Source organism: Meleagris gallopavo, chromosome 4, assembly GCF_000146605.3.
Source record: "Meleagris gallopavo isolate NT-WF06-2002-E0010 breed Aviagen turkey brand Nicholas breeding stock chromosome 4, Turkey_5.1, whole genome shotgun sequence".
Taxonomy (NCBI): Eukaryota; Metazoa; Chordata; class Aves; order Galliformes; family Phasianidae; genus Meleagris; species Meleagris gallopavo.
In genome coordinates this window covers 63,374,292-63,393,285 of record NC_015014.2, presented here as the reverse complement: position 1 = coordinate 63,393,285, position 18,994 = coordinate 63,374,292, and the positions used below count along the sequence as shown (strand labels likewise).

Sequence of the window (18,994 nt, the reverse complement as noted above, 5' to 3'; positions counted from 1 at the left end):
CAGTAAGGTTGGAAGAGACCTCTAGGTTCATCAAGTCCAACCATCAGTCCTTCCCCACCATGCACACTCACAGAATCGGTGAGATAGAACAAGACCTCTGAAACCATCCAGTCCAACCCCAACCCATCCCACCATGCCCACTAATATTTCCTCAGTGCCAAATCTCCATGGTTTTTGAGCACCTCCATGAACAGTAACTCCAACAGCCTGCTCCTGTGCCTGACAGCTCTTCTAGAGGAGAAATTTCTTCTAATACCCAAGAACTGAGGTGAGACAGCTCACAGTAAATAGAGTTTCGAGATGGGCTTATATCCTTGGACAAGTTGGGTGGTTGTGCTGACTCCCTGCTAATTAGTTCCCTATTGTTCTAAGTTCATGCAGGTACATCACACGCCTGGCACAGCCCTTTGTGCCCCCTGGGAGCTGTTGTGCTGGCTGCAGGCTGCACGCTAAATGAATCCCAGACCTTTTCCCCTGTGCCTTACTCTTGCCTTGGCGTGCCCTGCGTTTTGCTTCCGGGGGTTTTCCTTGCTCAGTGAGGAGAAGCAACGCATTGCAACCCATGGCACCCTCCCCTTGCTGCTGCACCGTGCCTTTATTTGGTTGCTCATGGGGAGATTCAGGAGACATGAACAGGGAGCAAAAAACTGCACCTTGAACTGGGCAGGGCCCCATGAAAAGTGCTCGTTATCCGCATTTGCATTTGTTGTTCCATGCCTTTAATTAAAAGCTCCACGCAATAGAATAAATTACATATGCATTTTTATTAGACAAACACCAGAAAGTGAAGAGAGAAAGTCATGGGACACATTTTATATACAAAATCTGGCTGGAAAAAAAATAACAAAACAACAAAAAACCAGAAAGCTGAGCGGTAACAAGCGAGCTGCAGATTTAAAACAGAGGGATTCCCGTTCCACGGCGGAGCCCTGCATGTGTGCAAGAGAGGAGGTTTCCAATAAGGCTCCTGCGCCACAGGACATCGGGTTCAGGTGGCTCCTGTTCTGCTTCCCCTGATTATGTTGTGGTGAAGGACCCGTGTCGTGGTGTTCTCTGGCTAGGGAGGGAGAGCTTTAGCTCCTGTAACTTCTCCGGGAGGAGGAGGAGGAGAAGAACTTCATGCTGGAGCTGCTGCCCCCACCCAGGGCACTGCTCCCTCCGGGCCCACTGCAGCTGTAGTTGTTCCCCATGCTGCACATGCCACCCCCCATGCTGAGGTTGCTTCCTCCTCCATATCCTGATCCCACAGTGGTTCTGGTCACGGCTGCAAAGAGATTGAAAAGTAATAAGGCATTGGCTTCTCAGTGCAGGGGCATAAAAACAATCAGGTGAGGTAATTTTATAGATTTTAGAGACTTACAGATATTCACTGGGACACCGTCTCCAGCCAGCCTGTATGGGGAGAGAACAGCAATGTAAGAGGACGAGGATACAGAAGACAGCAGGGGAAAATACATGGGCCATTTTATAGGACTCCTGTAAATATTTGGTATTGTCCATGGATGCTCCTCACAATATCAATCCATTACCCGACCTCCCCCTGCCTCTGGGTATCCCAGTCGATGCGTGTACTTCATAAGGGAGCATCCCACCCCTGTTTTAAAATACCCCCCACCTCCTCTCTCATTTTATACTGCTTCGTGCTCCAGCTCTTTGAACCCAATGGAATATGTCCATCTCCAGGGAGGATCACACAGGGAAAAGTAAAATTTGCTGATATTTCTGCAGGGATCTGTACCCACCTGCACTCCTCGCCCTCCAGCAGCTTCCTGTAGGTTGCAATCTCGATGTCCAGGGCCAGCTTGACGTTCATCAGCTCCTGGTATTCGCGGAGCTGCCGGGCCAGATCTGCCTTTGCCTGCTGCAGGGCATCCTCCAGCTCGGCCAGTTTTGCTTTGGCATCCTTCAAGGCAATCTCCCCGCGCTCCTCAGCATCCGCAATGGCTGCTTTCAGATTTGCACACTAGGGGAGAGAAACTCTTGGTCACATTCCCCCACTTGGCTTGTTCCTTTTCTACCCTATAATCACAAGTTCTTATTCCAGCATTACCAATTTAACCAATTTTAGTGACTTTTCTGTTTTTGACAGAAGAAGTGTCAGCTAAGCAGAACTTGCCTACATTGCCTCTGATATTTTCTTTCCTTTCTTCCAATCTGGGGGGTAAATTGGTTGAAAGCATGGATTTTCCTGCCCTGTACCTGTTTCTTCACGCTGTCAATCTCAGCCCGCAGCCGCTGGACGTGGCGGTTGAGCTCAGAGATCTCCTGCTTGGTGCTGCGGAGGTCATCACCGTGCCTTCCTGCGGTAGCCTGCAGCTCTTCGTACTGCCAGGGAGAGGGACAGAGATCAGGACAGAATCCAGCATTGTAGGGTGAAGCAGCATGTGAATATCATATCATGGAACCATGGGATGTTTGGGTCGGGAGGGTCCTTCAAGGTCGTAGAACCATGGGATGGTTGGGTCGGAAAGGTCCTTACAGCTCCCCCAGCCCCACTCCCTGCCCTGGGATGGTCCTACTCCTCCATCAACTGCCCAGGGCCTCATCCAGCCTGGACCTGTGTACCTCTAGGGATAGGGCACCCACAGGTCTCCCTCCTGTTTCTAAGCTCCCTTTATGCATGCGAGGACTGCGGTGAGGTCTCTCGGAAGCCTTCCCATCTCCAGCTGAATTTCCCCAGATCCCTCATCCCTTCTCCATAGGAGAATTTTCCATTTTCCTGGAAGAGTCAGCCCTTCTCTATTCAAGACAAGACATGAAGACAGCAGCACGGAAAGCCCCATCTCCTTCACCTTGGTTTGGTACCAGGACTCAGCTTCAGCCCGGCTGCGGTTGGCGATGTCCTCGTACTGCGCCTTCACCTCTGCAATAATGCTGTCCAGGTCCAGGTTGCGGTTGTTGTCCATGGTCAGCACCACGGAGGTGTCGGAGATCTGGGTCTGCATCTGGGACAGCTCCTGCAATGGGAACGGGGTGAACTTGCACTCGGTGGTGCCTCCTCATCCCTAAGGATGAGCGCGCCAAACTGGGAGAGGCTGCAGATCATTATCTGCACTGTTCTAAAGAGTGAAGAGTTCAGCATCTCCTGGGGGGAGGAATTAAGAGCTGTTGGAAGGAGGTGGGTGATAGTACTCACAGCTTCGTAGAGGGCTCTCAGGAAATTGATTTCTTCGGTCAACGCATCTGCCTTGGCTTGTAGCTCAACCTTGTTCATGTAGGAAGCATCCACGTCCTGGAGGATGAGAGAAGTGGGCAGTGAGTTTTAAAGTCTTGTTCACATGTGTATCTCTGCAGTAACAGAGCAGGGAAGAAGTCATGAAGAAGACAGGGAAGAAGTCATGAGGGCATCAAGAAGTACGGATGGGTTTGTGGATGGAGAGTGGATGGAGATCTGCAAAGAGCCGATGAGCCACAATGCGCTCTCACCTTCTTAAGTGTCACAAACTCATTCTCTGCAATGGTGCGCCTGTTGATTTCATCTTCGTACCTAGTGGAGGAGGCAGAGGGAGTATTGTTTAGGCAGGTAGCAGACGGAGGTGATTTTATTTTGCTGGAATGAACTTCCTTAATAGCAGTTTGCATACAATGTTCTTTTCTCCTACGTTGCACCTGAATAAGAGACCATGAGCGATTTCCTAGGCTGAACTAGTTAAAACAAGTACATTTAGAAAAAAAAAAGTGAAAGCATCTCTGCTATTCCTTTTCTCCTCTTTCTGGCCGTTACTCATTCCTCTTCAGCCTCTCTTAAGCAAATTAAGCATGCTGCCTCAAAACTTTCAGACCTACCGTGTAATTTTTTCTCAGTGCTAGGTAATTTAGTTAATAAGCCTTTGATCATATTCTAAATTATTCCCTGAATATTTGTGCATTTGTGCATTTGTGCATCTGTTGCTCCGTTACCATTTATCTTGAGAAAGCGGCACAGCCTTCGCTGTTGGGAATTCCTTCACTGCTGGGATTCCTATGCCCCAGTGCTGGAGGACTCACCTGGACCCCCAAGTGGCAGTGGGATGGGGGAAGCTGCACCCATCAGGTGGGCAGAGCACCTCCCATGGACTTACTTCTTCTTGAAGTCCTCAACCAGGTACTGTGTGTTGACGAGCTCTCCCTCCAGCCTCCCCTTGTCGCTCAGCAGGCTGTTCAGCTGCATCCTCAGGTTGTTGATGTATGTCTCAAAAAGTGGCTCCAGGTTGTTCCGGACCGTTTTCATCCCCTGCTCCTGCAGCAGGCTCCACTTGGTTTCCAGCACTTTGTTTTGTTGCTCGAGGAATCGGACCTGCAAGAAGAAATACGCTGAAGATGTTTGGAAAGGGCAGAGATTGGGGTGAACTTCCTTTGCAATTGTGGGGTCCCAGTACCAGAGAGGGGGTGCAGTACCCTTTCCAGCTGGTTTTCACAGATAAATTTACCTCTGATAGAAGCAGGAATTTGCTATTTGATTGCCATTTCCCTGCTCAGTGTTGCAAACAAACATTGGAACTAATTTCCTTTCCCCTTCTTCCCTTTGAATAAGTGTGCAAGGTGCAAACAGCATGTTGAAAATCAGATGAGGAGTAAACAAGATTGGAACTCCTATTAAGAAAAGTGCCAGTTCCCCCCCTTCTCAGCATTGCTTCTCCACTTTGAAAAAGCTCTGAAATAATGCAGAATAATGCAGCATTCTGCTTGGTAGCAAGAGGAGCTGCTCAAGTGGGAGAAAAACCAAGCAGGTGCTCTTGTGCATCTAATATGCTTAATGAGGAAATGAAGTGGACAGAAAGTGCCGGATCAGATTTTGCAATTTTGAGCAGTCTCAACTTGCTGGTACTGTTTCATTCTGAGCTTTAAATGCCTTTGAGGAAAATTCAAGCACTGAGAGCCTTATATCTTCCTTTGTGCTCTTCCTTTTCTTGTCATTTCAGGATTGCTCGCATCTCACGTTAACCACCCAATACCTGTTATCCTGCAGTGCTCAATGGTGAGACCCCAACACCTGCAGAAGGGTGCAATTGCCTCTGAGAGTTTTCTCTCTCCATTTGCCTAGCAGCAAATGAGAGCCTCAGATGCTGGGTGATGCACTCATAGCAACCACTGCGCAGCAGGTACCGCTGCCTGGTCTTCCAGGGGCAGAGGCATCTTCCAAACCCATTCCTGATCACTGTTCCTTCTTGCTCAGCTCATGTGCTCATCATGCAGTAAGAATCCCCATCAAAACATGAGGGCAGGGAAGCTCATGGCTCACCTTATCAATGAAGGAGGCAAATTTGTTGTTGAGGGTTTTGATCTGCTCCTTCTCCTCCTTTCGGATCCTCTGGATGCTGGGGTCAATCTCCAGGTTGAGGGGCTTCAGAAGGCTCTGATTGATGGAGACCTCCTGGATGCCACCAGCAGGGAACCCAGGGCCTCCAAATGCCCCGTATCCGTAGCCCAGCATGCTCCCAGCACCTCCACCAAACCCTGCGGCGCCGTAGAAGCCCCCACCCCTTCCAGCTGCAGAGATCCTCTTGCATCCACCGAAATTGTAGAGGCTTCTGCTTCCAAAGCCACCTCCAACCCTTGCAAAGCCACTACCAGCATTGCAGCCCCCAGCATGGGTGACAGAGCGTGAGCTGAAGCTGGTGCGGCACGTGCCGGGCACGATGGCTGACGCAGCGCTAAAGCCACTTCTCCCCCTCTGGATCCTGACGGTGGACTGGCGAGACATGGCTGGTTTGGGATGGGGTGGATGCTACGGCACAAGGGAAGCAGTGGAGGTGCTGGCCTGGAGCAAGGAGTGGGAGGGAAAGTAGGAAGATGAACCTGTGCTCCGCACGGGCTCGGGAGAGCCCTTTTATGCATTTATGAGACTGGGATGGGTTTGATGAGGTGGATCGTCTTTCTGATTAATTAGGCTTGGCATGTCCAACAGCATTCTGGAGAGAGAACTCACTCCGCACACACGCCCTTCTGAAATAATACAGCCAAGTTCTGAGCAACAGTGGTATTGTTTGGGAATAACTGTCGCCTTCTGCTGTCTTTGTAGACGGGCAGACTCCGCACCATATCAAAGAGTTTGGGAGCTGCAATGAATCAGCCTGGTCACGGGAGGGAAACACCGTTCAGAGTGGCTGTCACTTGGGATCAGCTCTTGGGATCTTCAGTCCATGGGTCTGCTCTCCTCAGCCCATCTCTGTGAATGGGGCTTTAAGAAGTTGCAGTCCCTGGTGTTTTAGGGAAATGAATGTGCTGGCAGGGCAGCGTTGTGCAGTCCTGCAGAACATTGCACGTTGTTTTATCCTGGGATTTTGCGGTATCATGGGATCATAGAATCCTTGGGTGTCTTGGGTTGGAAGGGTCCTTCAAGATCACAGTGTGGCTGGGGCAAGAAGGGAACTTCAAAGCCCCCCCATCCCCACTCCTTGCCTTTGGACTGATCCCATTCCTCCATCAGCTTCCCAGGGTCCATTTATGGCCTTGAGCAGCCCAAGGTGCACCTACGCTTCTCTGGGCAGCAATGTTAGGGCCTCACCATCCTCTGGGTGAAGATTTTCCCTCTCACATTCTTCTGCAGTACATCTGTACAAATATTTCTGCTTTATCTCTATATAGGCTGAGTTTCTAGAGCTGGTGTCTTCTGAAAATCCTGCTCCAGCAGACATACCTTTCTGTGACTCTTAAAAATAAGAGAGAGAGAGAGAGAGATTGGAAGGAATGAAAATGGAACATTTTGTCACAGTCTCTTGTTCACACCTGGACTTTGACAGCCCTATTTACAGCTGCCATTGAGCTCTGTCACTGCTGTGCTGGTCCCCCAGCTTCCAGGCTTTCAAATTTGGCATTTAGGAGGATGGAAACGAAAACAACGAAACAAACAAACAAACAAACAAACAACAACAAACAAAAAAAAAAACTAAGGAGGAAGAAGGACTGTGGGAATGGAGCTGCTCTGAATCCACTGGCTCTATGGAAATAGAGTGCTCCAGGGCTGCTCCCAGCTCCCCGTCTATAAACATGATGTCATTTCCCAAAGATTTAATCAGCTCTCTCAGCTCATCTGAAAGAGGGATCCCATCAACCTGAATCCATGAGAAAAGTGCTCCACAGGATCTGTTGCCCAAATCCTCAGCAATCTGGGCACAAAGATACCTGGCTCTGTCCTTTTCCATCTGTGTGTGCCAGTGCAAACGTTTGCTTTGCATGAGCATCACAAGCAGTTCAAGTAATGAGTCAAACAGAAAATGTGAAAAAGCCTCAATTTTGAGGGGTGGGAAGAGCATCTGGCCCTCTCTGTTTCAGGTAGGTCTGGAAAAGATGACTCATATGTAATTACACAAGAGGGTGACTTTGCAAAAGCATCCCCCCGAACGGCTTCATCTCGTGTTTCTGGAGAAGCAATCCTTTGTTTATTTTGGTAGCTGTTCCTTCAGCTCCTTCAATGAAGGGCTGAGCTTTCATTGTGATGCTGCAGCTTCCACACTGCAACAGTCCCAGTGGGGCTATTCACCAGGTGTGCACATTTGCACACCCAAAGCCCTGTGACGCTTTGGGCACTGCTCCCTGGGATGCCCTCCATCCCTTGTGGTTCCACCTGAAAGCTTTTCCCCGTTGCTCTGCAGCTCAGGAGGGCATCAGCACTAAAGGGATTCCCCGTCTTTTGCGCTGCTGCAGCACCACAGGGCTGACTCAGGGTGTGCAGAGCCTGAATCCCACCCTTGGTTACCAACAAGTGTGATGAGTCAGTGCTTTCCTTTCCCCCCTCAGGCTCCGTTTTACATATGAAACTCGTCTTTTTTAGCCAAAGAATACGCCAACCGCGTTGGAGTCCATTGTTAATAATAGTAATAATACAGCTCCTCCAACCAAATAAAAAGAAATTAATTTCTTTCCATTTCACATTTGCACTAGGGTGGAGGTGATGCGGTTGTCACTCATCTGGAAGGAATTTGAGAGGTAATTACAAAAGGCAGAACTGGGAGCACCAGGAGCTGCAGCTACAGGTCTGGGGTATGGGTGATGGCAGAGGGTCCCCACCCTGCCCTGTTGATGAAACATTGGGTTTCCAGGTAGCTCCCGGGGGAGTGTCTCCCCTGTGCCCTGCAGCTCCAGGCATGTGGATGAATTTGCTGCTCTAATGCAGATAGCTCACCCTGATACAGACTTCTCCTCTGTCAGAGTGTAACGCTGGAGCTGCTCTGCTTTTTCCTCCTGATCAGATCACAGAGCTGTGCTGGGGCTGAGAGCTCCGTGATGCAGCTCTGGAGCCTTTTCCACCTTCCTCCCTCCTTTCCTCCTCCAGGAATAGGTGGGAGATCCCTGGGGTACAGCCTGGTATCACCCTAACATTGAGGCAATACACTCCTTTCAGGGTAGAAAAGTGAATTCTGGATGCATCAGGGCAATAACTACAAGTCTGGTCCTTGTAGTGGGAAATTTGAGCTGTTTCCCAGCCAGAGAGAAAGAAGACATCTTCAACAACTTGCCACCAACACCTGCCGTTCTCCAGCATCCACCATGAGGTGCTTCCACAGATGCATCTGCCATGGGAGCCTTCATTTCACGATGGACGTCTGTTCTCAGACAAGGTTGGAACCTTTTAGCAGTGGCTTCATGTGATTTCTTTGAAAAACAGACATTTATAAAATAAGAGCATGTCCTACTGACTCTTGTTGGTTCACTACCTAATCTCAGTTTAATTATCAGTAAAGTCAAGGCTATAATTTACGTTAATTGCTTAAATTAAAGCCTTTGGGTTAAACTTGGGCTGCTAACCTAAATTCAAACCCTGCTCATTTTGGCTGTAATTTACCATATCATCCCAAGCCAATGCAGTCCCAATGGTCACCCTGAGCTTTTTCCACACTGCACCCCATGGTCACTGCATGGCATGGCAGAGACCTCCAGGAGCAGAGAGGGAGCTGGGATTCACTTCCCTGAATCTCATTTCCCCAAGGAATGAATTGGGATGAGCTGCTCTGGAGCGTTCCCATAGGTGTTGCCCCGTGCTGGGCGTTGCAGAACTTTGAGCCTGTTCCCAGCAGTATCTGGAGGCCAGTCAGCTGGAAGTAGTGCAGGACTTTGAAGTGTAGGTGTGACCAGCTTTCTCCAGATAATTGGTTTTTGTGTTAGTGCAGAGACACCAGTGCAGCTCAGGGTTCTGGAGTAACTTTGCTTTTATTTTTGCTGTTGTCGCAGACTGGGGAGGTCTCGTTTCAGCCCATGGCTTGTTGCATCCCAAAAGAGCCTCTGACCTTGGTGGGTATATATCCTTATCCCGCTCTGCACTGAACACAGCTGCTTGCATGGAGGTACTCAAATAATATATAATAAATAATACCCAAATAAATAATCCTAAATGCCCCCAAATTATTCTGTAGCACTTTCCAAGCACCTTTAATACCCTGGATGGGGCTCTGTGACCCTTCTATGCCAAGCCATGCTGCAATTCCATGGTTCTATGATCATAAAGGGCCCTTCCAACCCAACCATTCTATGGTTCTACGACCCTTCCAAGTCAAACATCCTATGGTCCTACAGTCTGTAAGGACCCTTCCATCCCAACCATCCTATGGTTCTATGGTCTGTAAGGACCCTTCCAACACAACCATCCTATGATTATGATTCTGTAATCTCCTTTCTCATGGCCCTAGGGTGAATCTTCTCTCATTGTAAAGCTGCAGTGAAAGTGAAGTTGCTGGATACCTCATGATTTCAGGTTAGCATCCTGCACTAGCACCGCTTCCAGCTCAGGGTTTCTCGCAGACAGACCTAGCGCTTGTGCAAAATTTAATTTATCCCAATTAAAACAAACAACACCATTCTCTGAGCAGGTAAAATCAACAAGTATTATTCACATATTCTAGGAGGTGTCTCCGAGCTGGGTTTTGCTCTCCAAACAGTTGAGTGATCCATTGTAGCAGGGGTGTTGCTCCTCTGCTGGATTTACTGAGTCCTCCGTCACCTTCCCTGAAGCCATTTTGTGTCTTGCTTCATTTCCAGGCTGCATGCATTTGCAAATTTTTAAAAAATAATAATTTTGTTGGGTGAAAACCTTGTCTGGAGGGGCCCTGCATGGTAGGACCAATACTTCCAGCCTGGCAGCCAGCTCTGTGCCTTTCCCTTGCTCTGGGTCCCCACCTACTGGAGACAGCAGGCTGGGGTGTCGGGTGCCTGCACACCTCGGGATTTTTGGCAGTGGGGCTGCTCCTTCTCTTTCCTCTCCTTTGGGGTACCCATGATTGGAACTGGTAGGCCATGTGGGATGGTGGTTTGATATTGGGAAAGAGTGAGATGCTCACCCTCAGGACATCCCCCAAAGGGCTGTGGGGATTCTCTGCTCCCCTCCTTCACGCTGCAGCTCTCAGAGCTTTGTGCTGGGTTTCCAGTTTGCACCCATCGCTGCTGTTACCCGGATTGCCACTCATTGAATGGTGGGATCCCATCCCAAACCTGCTCCCAGAGGTCACTGAAACCTCCTGTGGAAATGGGTGGAAATGGGGCTCCCAGGTCCTGCACGTTCTCTCAGAATGAAGCTCAGGTCCCAGAACAGCCCTTCCAGAGCAGCATTTAGCGAGATATCACAGTGCAAGGGAAAACTCCACATGCAAGCATGCAGTGAGATATCGGACGCTTTGCCGTGGTCCTGCCCCAATTTGCTCTTTGCTGGTACTGCCCTCCTCCCTTAGGGGGTGACATTTCCCTTCCTGGGGGCTCGGTGCAGAGCCTCCCCTCCTCAGTGCAGTTCTTGATGTCCTGGCTGTGGTCCTCATGCCAGCACTGGGCTCCTTTGCTGTAAGGTTTGCTACATGCTATGCCTACACTAACTCAAGGATCTTGCCAAGCCTTTGACAATCACCTTCCTTTCCCTTTCCTGTGTTTTCTCACTCCTGCAGGGATGAGAAAAAAAGACAGCCCCATGGTGGGGTTCCTCCAGCTTTTGTCTTGCCCAGAAGCAGCTTGTCCTCTCTGTGCCTTCGTTCTCTGCCCAGCACACTCTCACCAGAGCCACACTGGAGTCTGAGTCCTAGCCCCGAGTTCAAGGTAGTAGTCTTAGAATCACAGAATCACACAGTGGGTTGGAATAGAATTCAAAGATCACAGAACCGTAGAATGGATGAGTTGGAAGGAACCCCAAAGTCTTCCCTCTATGGGCTGCTCCACCCCCCATCAGCTGTCCGTCGCCCCATCCATGGCCATGAGCACCTCTGGGGATGGGGTGCCCACACTTCTCCTGGCAGCAGTGCCACGGTCTCACCACCTCTGGGTAAAGAATATCCTCCCCACATCTCACCCAAATCTCCTATCTTTTAATTTAAAGCCATTCCCCATTGTCCTATCACTGTCTGCCATTGCATAAAGCTGCTCTTCTCCTGTTTACAAGCTCCATGTAAGTACTGGAAGGCTGCAACGATATCTGCCTCCACGGAGCCTTCTTGTCTCCAAACAAATTCCCATCAGAGAATGAAGCCAAGAAACAGCAGTTTTTAAAAATGACAGATGCTCTTTATTGGACAACACAGTATGGTAGGAAATGAAGAGGTTATAGCCATGGGGGCAAGAAGTTGGAGATCAGTGGCAATTCTTGTATGCAGAAAGCAGTAAACTTTCACCTGGGTTCCTGAGAGAATAGAAGAGGCTGGAAAAATCTTTTAATTGCAGCTGAAAGGTTTGGAGGTTGTAACATGTGATGTGAGTAGGGGCTTGCAGAGCCTCTTGGGGCTCCTGTCCTTGCCAAGGACCTGGGGCTGAGGTTTCACAGGGCTGTCCCCTTGTTGTGGGGCGAATGAAACAAATGCATGCGGCCTCCCTCCATTCAGCAAAGTGCTTTAAATGCTTTGCATTAGATACATGATCTTGTGGGGAGGAATGGAGGAGGGCTGGCATCGGGTACCGTGCCAGTTCCCAAAGCCCCATTGGTGATCTGCTACAACCTGTGCTTTGGCCAAAGGTGCTCCAGATTCTCACAGTGGGGTCCTGATCTCCCCCCAGTACCCCGAGAGAGGCTGGCGAAGGACGGAGGGAGGAGAGGGCGCATCGCAGCTATATACAGCACTGATTGGTAAGGCAGCACGTTGCTTTTGGAAGGCAGGAAACACGCCGTTGGCCAGAACCATCCTTATCTGATGGTCTTTTTGCTGGTAGTGGTCTTGGAAACGATCCGCACGCTGCCTCCCGTGCTGGAGCTGACCCCTCGGCTGCTGCTGGAGCTGAAGTTGCTGCCTCCGCCATAGCTGTAGCTGGCACTGCCACCCCCGAATCCTCCACCGCCTCCACTGCTGCTCATGGTGTAGCTGCCACCGCCTCCCATGCCGAGACCACTTCCCATGCCGAGACCACCTCCCATGCCGAGACCTCCTCCCATGCCGCCGCCGTAGCCCATCCCGCTGGAGCTGCTCACTACAGCTGCGAGGGAACAGGGTGGGTGAGTCCACCTCAGCAGGTCCCCGGGGTGGGGGGACCAACCCCAGCAAACAAGGGTGGGAGAGGGAGAGATACTTACAGACACTCACGGCTCCAACGCCCTCTCCGGCGAGCCTGGTGGAAAAGAGGAAAGGAGGAGGTAACGCAGGCAAGATGCCCTGGTACCTGGGAGCGTCTCACTGCAGGAGCATCCAGTTGGGGAACTATCCAATGGGGGGACCATCTAAACGGGGGACTATCCAACTGAGGGGCCATCCAATTGGAGGGCCTTCAAACTGGGAGACCATCTAATTAGGAGGACATGCAATTGGGGAATCATTCATCTAGGGGAGCACTCAGTTGGAGGACCATCTAAATGGGGAGTCATCTAATTTGGGGATTTTCTGTTTGGAGGCCCATCTAATTAGACTTTCATGGCCTTCAATAGGGTCCGTAGGGTCCGTCCACTACTGGGCTATGTCTGCAGCACATGTGGAAGTGGCAATTCTCATTTTTCTTAGTGCATCAGATGCCAACAACTGGAGGAACCCAGCTTTTCCTAGGAACCTCACATATCAAAACACCCACCACCTCCCTCTTTTTTTATGTTCCTTTATGCTCCAGATCCTTGGGGTGATCTGAGGCTTTGGACCTAAGGAGAGGTGCAGCATGCAGGGAAAAGTGATATTTGCTGATATGTCTGCAGGGATTCTGCACCCACCTGCTTTCCTCGCCCTCCAGCAGCTTCCTGTAGGTTGCAATCTCAATGTCCAGGGCCAGCTTGACGTTCATCAGCTCCTGGTATTCGCGGAGCTGCCGGGCCAGATCTGCCTTGGCTTTCTGCAGGGCATCCTCCAGCTCGGCCAGTTTGGATTTGGCATCTTTCAGGGCCATCTCCCCACGCTCTTCTGCCTCAGCGATGGCTGCTTGGAGGCTGGCACACTAAAACAGAGGGAAACAGATAGCTGTTTAACTTGGGCTACCCAAATCTGCAGTCCTGTGGTACTGTCAGTGCTACTGGGGGCTCCAGCATAGCACTGCGATGTGTGGAGCTATCGGAGAGGTGTCAGAGGGTGAGTGACTGAAGAGCCACAGTCCTGTTCCACATGAAAATGAGCAAAATCTTCATCTCTTTGCTTTGCTGGCATGATGCAATAGCTCACAGCTTGCTTCCCCAGCAAGAAAACAGCAATCACAGCACATCCTCACATCAGGGGACATTCTCCAGTAGGGAAAAGAAATGGCCATGCTTGCCAATGCAGGACATGGGCTTCCATCCCTGCCCAAAGCTAGGAGCATTCCCCCTACCTGTTTCTTCACACTCTCAATCTCGTTGCGCAGCCGCTGCACCATCCGGTTGATCTCTGAGATCTCCATCTTGGTGTTCCTGAGGTCATCCCCGTGGCGCCCAGCTGAGACCTGCAGCTCTTCATACTGGTGGGCAGAAAGAGGGAAAGCAGTGGTGAGGGACCACGGGGCTGGGAATGGTGTGTACCAAGTCTGGGTGCAGGTTGAGGGGGACCTCTGGGCACCTTGCTTAGCCCAGAGTTGGCAAACTATGCCTTGCATAGAGCGCCTGTGAGTTGTCACCTTCTTTAGGAACCTGGAAGGGAAAGAGCAGTGCCCTGTGTTTAAGGCCAGGTCTACCAGCAGCTCTGTAAACCCAGAATCAAGGTGTTTAAGGTTGGGTTCACAGCAGGGAAAGTCTGCCTTGTGCAGCGGTCCACCAGTAAGCAATGGCAATCTGTATGCAAGAGCCCATTGCAACATGCACAGAACGTTAGTTAATTTCTTGTGCAGCGCTGAGATCCTTCCTTGGTGAGTCCTGCTTCCCTTCAGCTAATATGATGCAGCATCTGTGGTCCCTGTTACCCACCTTGTTCTGGTACCAAGCCTCTGCCTCAGCCCGGCTGCGGTTGGCGATGTCCTCATACTGCGCCTTCACCTCTGCGATGATGCTGTTGAGGTCCAGGCTGCGGTTGTTGTCCATGGACAGCACCACAGAGGTGTCAGACACTTGCTGCTGCATCTGGGACAATTCCTGCAGAAGATAGAAAAAATTGAGTTAATTGTCTGCTTTCTGCAGCGGAAACCTAAGATGGCTTCAGAGCTCTGTCTTCCAAGAGATGCAATTTCTTGCATTTGTCTCTATCTCTCTTGGCACAGGTCATCATCCTGGAGGTGTTCAAGAAATATGTGGCACTTGGGGACAGGGTTAGGGGGCATGGTGAGATGAATTGGGGTTGGACTGGATGATCTTAGAGGTCCTTCCCAACCATAATGATCCTATAAGTCTACAATTCTTCTCTGACTCTACTTATCCACAATTTTCTATCTTATGGCTGCACTGCAGTTTCTAACAGGCAGTGATGCTTCCTCCTTCACTGCCGTGCAGCACTGAGTATGGAGCCAAGGGACGTCGTGCAGAGAACCGACTGCTCACCGCTTCATACAGAGCCCTCAGGAAGTTGATCTCATCTGCCAGCCCGTCTGCTTTGGCCTGCAGTTCCACCTTGTTCATGTAAGCACCATCCACATCCTAAAGAAAAGCAAAGCAAAGCTTCAGGTGCAAACCCACAGCAAAGGGATGTCCGTTTTTTGGGCAGAAGGCAAAGCTCAGATTCATGGGGATCTGACTGGAGTCAGAATTGCTCCCTTGCTGTGGGTATCCGGAGCAGTACTCAGCCCATTACCCACTCCTGGTTGTGCTAACGCTGTATTCCACAGCCTGACCCTGCTGTGATGCCGCAGGATCCCATTTCCCAGCAGCTCTGCTTGGGCTCAGACCTTTTATTCCATTCCCCCTTCCCTCGCTCCCTCTTTACTCACTTTCTTGAGCACCACAAACTCGTTCTCTGCACCCGTGCGCCGGTTGATCTCATCCTCATACCTGCAGAGATAGGAGAGGGTTTGGGTAGCAGCAAAGAACCCCACAGAGCACAGAGTGCAGAGATGGGTCCCACGTCACTCATTGTGGCTCATGTATTCATCCTGCACTCCCGTTTCTTTACAGAGCAGATGCTGAGCAAATGGTCACTGGGGCTGAACCTTCAAGGATTCTATGTGTGAGAAGTCCTGGCTGAAATCTAAAGAATCCAACTGCTGCCCTTAGATCCAAGTTCATGCAGGGTTGTGTGGCATAGCGCTCGTGGAGACCTTTGCCCAAAGCAAAGATGTGCAAAGGCTTTCAGTGAAGCTGGGCTGCAATATCCAACAATGTGACCGTTTGATATTTGATACTATAATAATGCTAATGGCTCTGAATAACCCACCACAGCATTTAATTTACTAAAAAAGAAAAAAAAGGAGAAGTCTGTGATTCTTTAACCACGGTTGTGCAAGGGCAGATCGTTAAGTAAGCCTCAGATTACGTCTATGAGGAACTTTTTATGGCTCTGAGCAACATCCTCTCATCAGATAATCAGGGCAGGGCTTAGCTAGAAAGCCGACAAAGCATGTGGGCTGCTGTGGCAAAGAGCTGGCTTTGAAAGGCAGGTTTGTGCCAGTCTTCCAGCTAATGCTGGAGGTGAGCATCTGCCTGCAGTTGGAGCTTGGGTGGACAGCAGGCAAGGTCGAAATGAGCCAGAGGGTGAGGAACAAGCTCCAGACTTGAAGTAAAACATGTTCTCTTGCCCAGGCAGTAGCTCCAAGATCCAGACAATGCCCTTTGTGGTATTAGCTGATGCTTGCAAAAGGCTCTAACTCATACCAAGACCTGAAATGCACCCAAGGACAACATACCAGGAGCTGGTTTGTGTCAGACCATCCTGTCAGATCTAACTAGCTCCCACCTCCAAAATCACATGCTATTCACACTCTTAACTCTCTAATATTACCATGTCCCTGTACTTCAGGGTGTTTTACTCAAATTTACAGTTGACCAGACCTGGTTGCATGAGAGAGAAACTGTTCTCACTGCTGGAAAACAAATTGCCGCGCCTAAAAAAAGCACCTAAATGCCAGTGGGCACCCACCAACACGTCCCAAAAATGATTGATCCCCCTCTGCTGGGTGATGGGGCTGACAGCCTTCCCCAGAGGTTTACTTTACGGGAGCTGAGTCAATGGGCAAAGAAAAGATCTGAGCATCTTCCATGTGATTGGAACTGAGTGAGGCTGAGCATGTGCGGTTGCCTGGGCCCCTTTGGAAAGCTTGGGATGTCCTTTGCTACAACAGAAAATTAGGGATTTTGGGAGCTGGCTATGTTTTATCTCTGTTTTCATGTCTAGTGCGGTCATGAGCTACACTTTTTGCTATTTACAGATGATATTTTGGGAAGCCCAAGGGTTCAGACCATGGCTCCATGACAGTGCATGGGAGAGTCCTGTGCTAAATGCCAATCCTGTGTGCAAGAAACCCAACGTGACTAGAGGTAACCAAGTTCAAATTTTGCTATTCTGTGTTCACTTTGCAAACTGCAAGAGGAGCCCAGTGCAAGCACAAGGCATGCACCACAGAGCCCAGCCCCTCTGAAATCAGTTTTTGTGTCTGTTGACCTACAGAGCGCAATCTCTTACTTGTTCTTGAAGTCCTCCACCATGTCCTGCATGCTCCGCAGCTCCGAGTCCAGCCGTCCCCTCTCCCCCATCAGGCTGTCCAGCTGCCGCCTCAGGTTGTTGATGTAGGACTCGAAGAGGGGCTCCAGGGACTTCCTGGTGACCGTGTGGCCCTGCTCTTGCAGGAGGCTCCATTTGGTCTCCAGCACTTTGTTCTGCTGCTCCAGGAAGCGCACCTGGGGAAACAAAAAATGACTGTAACCCACCAGAAAGAGAAGAGGGAGAGCATGGAATGAGGATCTTTCCACAGGAATTCAGGGCGCTGACTTCTTCAAAGAAGCACAAACAGCTTAGGGAGAATTTTCAAGAGTTATCAAGCTGCCAAACGTCTGCGTTTGCAATTCTACATGTTTCTCCCTGCTCTGGATGCTCAGCCCTCCGTAATGGTTTAAACTGGTGGTGTCTTGTGGAGGAACTTTGCCCCTTTACAATCCATGGAGGATCCATGCAGTGCCTGGGCAGTTTTTTAGGCAAAGGGGGGATTTGCTATGTCAGTGAAACGAGGCTCTGGAAATCTTGTCCTTGCAAAGAGCGTAGGACAATTCTTAATGTTCAGCCAAGCGCGGATTAGTTCAGGCAAGCCCTGAATCCAAAGAAAGCTCTTCCTGCTGTTCTTCCCTGAGGCAAAAAAGAGTGTGCCTGGGCTGAGACCCAGCTCTCACCTTGTCGATGAAGGAGGCGAATTTGTTGTTGAGGGTCTTGATCTGCTCCCGCTCATGTGTCCGCACCTTCTGGATCTCAGGGTCGATGTCCAGCTTGAGGGGTGCCAGCAGGCTCTGGTTGACGGTCACTTCGTGGATGCCACCGGGTGGGCAAACGGGAAACCCGGGGCCGCCACGACCACCAAATCCGGGACCTCCCATCCCAAATCCACCCAGCCCATAGCCACCACCGCCACCAGCTCCTCCTAAGCCCAAAGCAGCGCCTGCTCCTCCACCATAGCCCAGACCAAAGCCAGCTCCTCCACCAAAGCCGTATCCAGCGCCGGCTCCGCTCCGCAGCCCTCCGCCAAGGGAGATCCTCTTGCTTCCACCCAGGTTATAGAGACTCCTGCTGCCAAAGCCGCCACCGGCTCCGAAGCCTCCTCCGCCTCCAGCTCTTCCTCCTCCAACTCTGGAGACAGAGACGGAGCTGAAGCTGCTCCGCGTGCCACTGCCACCTCCCACGATAGCAGAGCCTGAGCTAAAGCCCCTCATGCCCCCTCCGGTGGAAGATCTGTATGAGATCCGGCTCATGGCTCGTGCAGTTGGAAACGCAAAGAGCAGGAACGAGGGAAAGAGCTGGTGATAGAAGCTGAGCAGCAGGAAAGCAGCAGAGGGCAATGGAGACAGAAACCCCTGTGATGGGAGAGCCTGGGAGCCTCCTCTTTTATCTGCTTGGAAAACTTGGCACGGGGATTCAGAACTTGACGTGCCTTGCAGCAACTTGCCTTGTCAAACACACCTAGGCTACGGCGAGGCGCTGAAAAATGCATTGTTTGCAGGCAAGAAAGTAACGGAGCAAGGGAGCTCCCCCCACCCCCAGAGCCCTGAGTCACTGAAGGAGAACTGGACGGGATCGGCACGAGCAGGACGCAGCACGAAGCTCCCAGAGCCCCAGGAGATCCTGTTCTCTATGCCAAGCTCACCCGTTGGAGCAAGCTTCCCTGCTCTGAAGCGAGGGGAAATTTGGGATTGAGCACACTGAATGACAAAAAAATAAAAATAATAGGGGCTGATGTCCCCAGGACCACCTGGTATGGGGTTGTGTTGTGTTACGTGGTGAAAAAATGGGGGCTGATGTCCCATAGACCACCCGATTTAGGGTTGTGTTGTTTTACATAGTGAAAAAATGTGGGCTGATGTCTCCAGGACCTCCTGGTATGGGGTTGTGTTGTGTTACATGGTGAAAAAATGGGGGCTGATGTCCCCAGGATGGCCTGATTTGGGGTTTTGTGCCCTGGGGAGAGCTGGGGGGGGAGTGGTGGAAGGGGGGATATTTTTCCCAGCTCTGTACTTTTGGTTCCTTTTGGAAAAGAGCTCTGAGGGATCAGGGTCTGAGTGGGAGGTGTCTACTGGTTGTTTTAGCAAAAACTTGTCTCTCTA

At 50.6% G+C, this 18,994-nt stretch overlaps 2 protein-coding genes across 2 annotated transcripts; both read right to left on the bottom strand.

Moving 5' to 3' along the window:
- Nucleotides 1–260: 260 nt before the first annotated feature.
- LOC100545013 (keratin, type II cytoskeletal 75-like) lies at nt 261–5,802 on the bottom strand. The gene is made up of 9 exons (XM_003205995.4): nt 5,222–5,802; nt 4,062–4,276; nt 3,427–3,487; nt 3,137–3,232; nt 2,793–2,957; nt 2,200–2,325; nt 1,743–1,963; nt 1,361–1,392; nt 261–1,264 (listed from the first exon to the last, which is right to left on the bottom strand). Exons 1-9 carry the CDS (start codon nt 5,681–5,683, stop codon nt 1,074–1,076), a joined length of 1,569 nt encoding a protein of 522 aa, XP_003206043.1. The 5' UTR covers nt 5,684–5,802; the 3' UTR covers nt 261–1,073.
- Nucleotides 5,803–11,427: 5,625 nt separating this feature from the next.
- On the bottom strand, nt 11,428–18,273 carry LOC100544862 (keratin, type II cytoskeletal 6A-like). Its single transcript, XM_010710533.3, has 9 exons — nt 17,573–18,273; nt 16,872–17,086; nt 15,184–15,244; nt 14,798–14,893; nt 14,231–14,395; nt 13,663–13,788; nt 13,076–13,296; nt 12,455–12,489; nt 11,428–12,357 (listed from the first exon to the last, which is right to left on the bottom strand). The coding sequence occupies exons 1-9, from the start codon at nt 18,143–18,145 to the stop codon at nt 12,071–12,073; spliced, it is 1,779 nt and encodes a 592-aa protein (XP_010708835.1). The 5' UTR covers nt 18,146–18,273; the 3' UTR covers nt 11,428–12,070.
- Nucleotides 18,274–18,994: the final 721 nt, after the last annotated feature.